The sequence below is a fragment of the Protomyctophum parallelum genome, assembly GCF_964188405.1.
Source record: "Protomyctophum parallelum genome assembly, chromosome: 16".
Classification (NCBI taxonomy): domain Eukaryota; kingdom Metazoa; phylum Chordata; class Actinopteri; order Myctophiformes; family Myctophidae; genus Protomyctophum; species Protomyctophum parallelum.
The window spans coordinates 43,791,122-43,797,907 of record NC_139711.1 but is presented as its reverse complement, the minus strand read 5'-3'; the positions used below and the strand labels follow the sequence as shown (position 1 = coordinate 43,797,907).

The window sequence follows — 6,786 nt, the reverse complement described above, 5'->3', positions numbered from 1 at the left end:
AATGTCTTGCCCAAGGACACTTCGACATGTAGACAGGAGGAGCCGGGATTCGAACCGCTGACCCATGGATCATTGGACGACCTGCTCTACCTCCTGAGCCACAGTCGCCCATATAGACCGATTCTGTACCGGTTTCATGGTCGCAGCCTACGTATTTCCTGTAGGCGGATCCGCCATAGCTGCGGGGGAGATCAGCACGTCTTTCACTACAGTGAATGTAAAGTGACTTGTGTTCGTTGGCTCACGTTACGCTAATTACTAACACTACAACTTTACAAAGATGCCTGAAAAATCGGGACGAACGTGTGTCGTTTATGCCTGCTCCAACAGTAGTGGCAAAATTCATGCACTTAGGAGGAGACAAATTCTACGTCCTGACTCATCATGACGATTGTCTATGAGCGCAGGCTGCGCAGCGCCGGCAGCCATTAGATTCCCTGCGAGTGCAGAGGACAGATGTTCGCCAGAAGTGGGTCAAAAAGCGAGGACTTTGTTCCCACTTCCCAGGCACAAAGAACAGCATGGTAAGTTTGAGACTTTTCGTTAGTTGCCATTAACTACCATTAATATAATACTAGCATGCAGCCCCCATTGAGTGGTGAAATATGTTACATGTCATTAATAACTGTTCACTGTCCAGCTAGCGAAACACGTGGCGCCGATCGTTACATTTACAGTGAAAACGTGTTCATAAACATTCAGATTTCAAATATAAAGTACTCACTACGTGTGCCACGGGTGTTATAAATGTGCTGGTACAGCGATTAGCACTGCTGCATTCCACGTAGTTTAATAAATGGCATTTTTATCCAAGCGCCTCGTTATTTTTCTCAAACGGGGTGCGTTCGGAAAATACACAGTTTCTCACCGGGAGCGCACTCTCTCATTAGTTTGTATTGGCAGTGCGGTCAGCGTGAATATATCGAACACACCCACTGTTTCAGAGCGCAACACTCCTTCCTCGACCTGACAAAAAAACTGCTCGGATAAAATGCCTTTTATTAAACAACGCGGGATGCAGCAATGCTAATCGCCGTACCAGCACATTTCTAACACCCGTGCCCCACGTGGTGAGTACTTCATATTTGAAATCTGAATGTTTATGTACACGTTTTCACTCTAAATGTAACTATCGCGTAAAACAGACTGCAGTAGCATCATGTGAACAATGGCTAAGCTAACGCTAATAACATTGATTGATTGATTGATTGATTGATTGATTGATTGATTGAAAACAGTTTGCAGAATTACAGTATATTTCAAGCACAAACTCAATACAAAGACTGTTAACTGTGAGTGGACGACCCAATTAAACATTACTGTTTACACTTGTTTACAACAGGGTCCACCTTGTTCAATTCATCAAAACATAATTTTTAGTAGGCTAAGCTGCTCCTCAAAATAAGTCACATGCGGCGTGGGCCGCGTGGCATAATTGTGATTAATTATCAGTTGAGAAGATTCACTCATTGAAGGCTACTGTAAAAAGATAGAGGAATAAAGTGCATCATATGACTAATCTGCCCAAAATTAGTGGAAAATATGTTTTATGCGTTATTGAGTCTGTTATTATGTGGTACCAGCTATTCATCCTCATCGTTCTATCTTTAGGTGTGTTGAGTACACTTCCCAGATGGGAGGCCATTGAAAGAACACCCATAGTTCTGCAACTAGGATAAAAATATAATTTCCCCCTTAAAATTTACTGTCTGGTGTGATTGTTTTCATTTAATATTTGGTTTCTTTTGAAAACCAATAACTTAAAAAAAAGAAAGGTAAGCACTGTTTATTTTTCTTTCACAGAGGAGAATGCAGCCCCCCCCCCCCCCCCCCAAGAGAAGAGGCATTCAGTCATAAAGCAGCAGCAGGGCCTGAAGTGAAGACACAGCATCCAATGTGGAAAATGTTATGCCTCTGTGCATGAAGTTGGAGATACAGGCATGTGCAGATCAAAAAAATATTTATTTTACTTAATAATATACTTAATATAGCATCTTTTGGATTCTTTGATGACATTAATGCAGCGCAAAGTGCTTTACAGAGCAATAAAGAAAAAACAGAAAACATTTTCTCAACTGAAACTCATTAAATTCAAAAGAGGGCTAGTTTACTTTAGTCCATCCACTTTCATTACCCCGTGGGCTATCCTTGTGGATATTGCTGGAAGTAAGTGCTGAAAATACACGTCCTTCAGGTGGCTGATTTTCTCTGTAATCCACTCTTCATTGTATGGGACATCTGCAATGACCTGCTCATTTGGAGTCCAGACAATGAATTTACAATTTTTTTTTTTAGCACAATGCATCGCCACTTGTACCTGGTAATAGTACCCTAATCCTGATGCCGTTTCCCTCAGAATATATTTTCCATCCTTATGCCTCACATCGTACTTGTTAGAGTCAATCATTTTTAGCAGACTGCCATTGTGTGCCACAAGTTTTTTGGCTGTAGGACATTTAATTTCAATGATGGTATCGGCATCTATAATACCATCAAGGCTGGCACCAAGCCAGTTTTCCTCTTCATGTACAACAAGTCCTGTACACTCCACAGTTATTCCTGTGGTCTCCTCAAACCACTTTCTTGCCAAAGGCTCGGATGTTTGGCCATGCCTAGTGGCTGTATTTCCGGCAAAGGTGCCATTCAATTTTCGTTCCACCCAGTTTTGTGGGTCAACCTTTTTGGGCACTTGAGAGGCCTCACTACTTGTGATTCTTATTTTTCGTTGATCTAGCCAAAATTGATTATTCTGGCCCTTGGATTGTACAAGAATTCTCTCCCTCTCACGTTTCCCACATAACACATGTCTTTCAAAAATACAGTTGCAAAGTTGACATTTTTGTTGAGCACATTGCTCGTGACATGTGGGCAGTTTATCAGTAACCTCTTTGGTTTGTGGCTGTGCAGTCAACAGATCATGCAAAAGGGTACCAGGTATGTTGGATAGACCAGCCATCTCAGGGGATGTGAGGTGCTGAATGACATCTGCATCTTTCTCAAATGCTGTTGACTTTATTTTCATTTTTTTCCGAGGTCCCTGGTCTGGCCCCCTGATGTTCTCGACTGTATCAGGCATCACATTGTCACACGTGGAACTGTTCCAGACACAAGCCTCATCGGTGCTTGCTGTGCCTGTGAACCCCTGACTGGCAGCATCTTTGATTTTGTACAGTATCCCTGCTGAATGACTGCAGCTCTTCCCTTGGTTGGCCATGCAGTCACAGTTCACATCCACCACTTTGCCATCCCTCCTCTGCAAGGTCAGTTCAACATGATGGTACTGTTTAATGTCCTGTGAGTAGCGAACAGGTCCTTTCAAGAGTATGTGCTCCTCATCTGGTAGCCTGTGGAGTATCTGGCCAACCCATCCGGAGCTCAGGTAATTTTGACCCTCTATCAGGGACCTGTAGTTGGCATTGGGTTGTTCATCACATGCCAGTCGGTGAAGGAAATATTCTTGAATACCTATCATAAAAATAAATAAAAACATTCGTTTTTTTAATAGGATTAATACCACTTATCTGTAATGATTAGGAAATACACAGTCTTAGATCATTAAGATTTGCATTTCATAATTTTTATTATGCAAACAAACAACAAACAGTAAACACAAGTTAACCACCCCAGGCAGCATTGGGATAAATACTAACTTAACCGCATGCATGCCATGGTGACTTTCTGGCAAAGAGATGGTGTAGGAAAATAGTCAAAGCTAGTCTAGTCTACTAGACAGTGTAATAATAAGACAGTGGTTTAAGCACTGATTGGCGATTGCCATCAATTAATTACCTTTATCAGTAACTGGAGGCCACTGTCTGACGTCGTCAATCCAGGTACTCATTCTGTTAGTCGCTGGCTGTCACAACCGACCGAGTTAGGTTTTGGTAAACCAAGCAGATAAAGACTGGTATGGTAGCAGCAGCCAAACACCAGCCAGACGCCAAGGGAATCAATTTATGCACCTACAGGGTGTGCACCCAGAGGGTGCCCAATCAAGCCAATCACTGTTATCTGGCCCCTGACTTTGACAAGATACTCCACATGCTACCAAATGATGAGCACAGTTCTGAAAGGACCTGTGTTACTCACAGGACATTATCATGTACCATCATGTTGAAGTAACTTTGCAGAGGAGGGATGGCAAAGTGGTGGATGTGAACTGCGACTGCTAGGCCAACCAACTTAAGGGAAGAGCTGCAGTCATTCAGCAGGGATACTGTACAAAATCAAAGATGCGGCCAGCCACACAGGCACAGCATGCACAGATGACAATGTGACAATGTGAGGCCTGATGCAGTTGACAACATCAGGGGGCCAGACCAGGGACCTCGATGAAAGTAACAGCTTTTGAGACGGATGCAATCCCCTGAGATGGCTGGTCTATCCAAAATACCTGGAACTCTTTTGCATAACGTGTTGACTGCACAGCCACAAAACAAAGCAAATGAAAAACTCACCATGTCATGAGCATGTCATGAGCTCAACACAAATGTAAACTTTGTAATGAAAATAAATGTGATATGTGGGAAACATGAGAGGGAGACAATTGCTGCACAAACAAAGGGCCAGAGTAGTTTATTTGGAGTAAATTAAAGGAAATCTGAATCATCAGTAGCCTCTGAAGTGCCCAAAAAAGAAAATCCACAAAACTGGGTGGAACGAAAATTGAATGGCACCTTTGCTGGTAGCCACTAGGCATGACCAAACATCGGAGCCTTTGACAACAAAGTGGTTTGAAGAGGATACAGGGATACAGGTATTCTAATAAACATTTTACTTATTGTGCATGAGGAGGGAAACTGAGAATTAATAATAATTGTTTATAATTTTTTCCATCTTTCTCTTTCTCAGGGGAATAGGAATCTGGGTAGGCTGAGAAACACCTGGAGAGTAGAGACTCTCCAAGACCTAAAGAACATTGGAATGAGCTGGCAGGAAGCAAAAGCCCAGGCCCAGGAGATTGAGATGGAGAGCTCTGGTGGACGCCCTATGCCCCTCGATGGGGTAAAGAGGATCAAGTCATGTCATGCTCATCTAGGCTTACATCCTCATCCACATCACATTCCTCTTCTTCCTCAATATCAGATGTTTCTTGTTGCTCAGTTTCAGTCTGAATTAACTTGGGTTGCAAATTACATAGCCCAGCACAAATACTCACAATGTCATCAACATGTTTTATACTACCTTGAATGACATAACTGACCATTTTAAAACCTTTGAACCTTCTAATTGCACGCTCTACATGGATTCTGACATTTGCTAGGCGCCGTGTTGCCACAACATCATGCCCAGGAAGTTCTTTGAGGCCGCGAGTAAAAGCTGGGAGAGCCAGAGTCACCCCTGGAGGCAACACATCTGAGATGGTGAACCCACGGTCTGCTAGGATTTGATCACCAGGAATCAGAAGTTCAAGAAGACCACTGTTCTTTGTGATGAAAGTGTCACTGGCCCGTCCACCAAATAGTTTTGATGTGAACATCACATAACCATTGGGGGCAATACAATATAATAATTTGTAAGTGTTATGATGTTTGTAGTTGCTGAATGTTTGGGATCGCTTTCTTAAGTGTTTTGGCCTTTGGACAAATATTTCTGTACAGTCTATTATGCATGTTGCTTTGGGATAATTTTTACTGAAACATGATGGCATTATTCTTCTGAGAGTATCCCTAGGCAACCACGCAATCACATTTTCCCTCATAAACCTAGCAAGTATTGGTCTCCAAAGTGAAAAGATCACACATGCTGAGGTCTTGCTTATTCCAAATCTTTTAGCCAAGTCTGTGAACATCAAACAAAGACGTAGCCTAGTTAAAACGAGTAACAGCTGGTCATGGACTGCTAATCTGGTCATCTTTGGAGGTGGGTGAAAAGCTATGAGGGAATGTAAAAGCTGCCAAAAACTTGCAATACCTATGCCCGTGTGAAACCTTGCATCTTTGTCATCTAGGTCATAGGCTGACAATGATGGTGTAGGATCAGTTTGTGTTGCACGGTTTGTTAACTTTATGGTAGAGTAGCTGTGGTCTGTAATAATTTCTGGACACTGGATTCCAATATCACGCTTCAGAGGCATGACATCAGTTTGTGTTGCACTGTTTGCCCTTGAGTTGATACGGAAGTAATTGTGGTCTGCAATATGTTCCATTCCGATATCACTGGTGTCTTCAGGTCCTGCTCTTAATTCTGTTGTTGTTGATGTTGTTGCGTTTAATTCTGTTGTTGTTGATGTTGTTGCGTTTTGTGTGCTGCTGCTGCTTGATGACCGAAGGCCTCTTCTCTTAGGGGGGGCTCTACCAGATGTCATTCTCCCCTGTGAAAGGAAAAGAAACGATGCACTACAAGTTATTGTTTTATTCAAAATAAACCTAATCTGTTGAACCAAAAACAATCACATCAAACTGTCAATTTGAAGGGGAGAATCAAACGTACATGTTTATATCCTAGTTGCAGAACTGGATACGGGTGTTCTTTTGTTGGCCTCCCATCTGGGAAGTGTACTCCACACACCTAAAGATAGAATAATTAGGATGAATAGTAAATACTGGTAGGCTACCAGATATAACTCATAATGCATTAAAATACTGTCCACTAAATGGTTTCATGTTATGCAATTTAGTTATATTATGCACTTTATGCCTCTATCTTGACTGCAAAAACGCCTTCTCAACTAATAATTTTACCCACCTTGTGATGTGATAAAGATTTATTCTGATTTAGAAAATACTGTCCACTAAATGGTTTCATGTATCATGTTATGCAATTAGTTATATTATGCACTTTATG

General features: G+C 42.0%; 1 protein-coding gene across 2 annotated transcripts; it reads left to right on the top strand.

The window, feature by feature from the left end:
* Positions 1-2,351: 2,351 nt before the first annotated feature.
* On the top strand, positions 2,352-5,359 carry LOC310873109 (uncharacterized protein; the record flags this gene model as incomplete). 2 transcript variants are annotated; one of them, XM_083785405.1, is made up of 3 exons in its annotated part: positions 4,618-4,756; positions 4,852-5,004; positions 5,264-5,359. In XM_083785405.1, exons 1-3 carry the CDS (start codon positions 4,670-4,672, stop codon positions 5,357-5,359), a joined length of 336 nt encoding a protein of 111 aa, XP_083641531.1. In that variant the 5' UTR covers positions 4,618-4,669. The 2 variants fall into 2 exon arrangements, 1 of the variants encoding a protein (XP_083641531.1); XR_014570457.1 differs by lacking the exons at positions 4,618-4,756; positions 5,264-5,359 and adding an exon at positions 2,352-3,260 and having other exon boundaries at positions 4,852-4,987.
* Between the last annotated feature and the right edge of the window lie 1,427 nt (positions 5,360-6,786).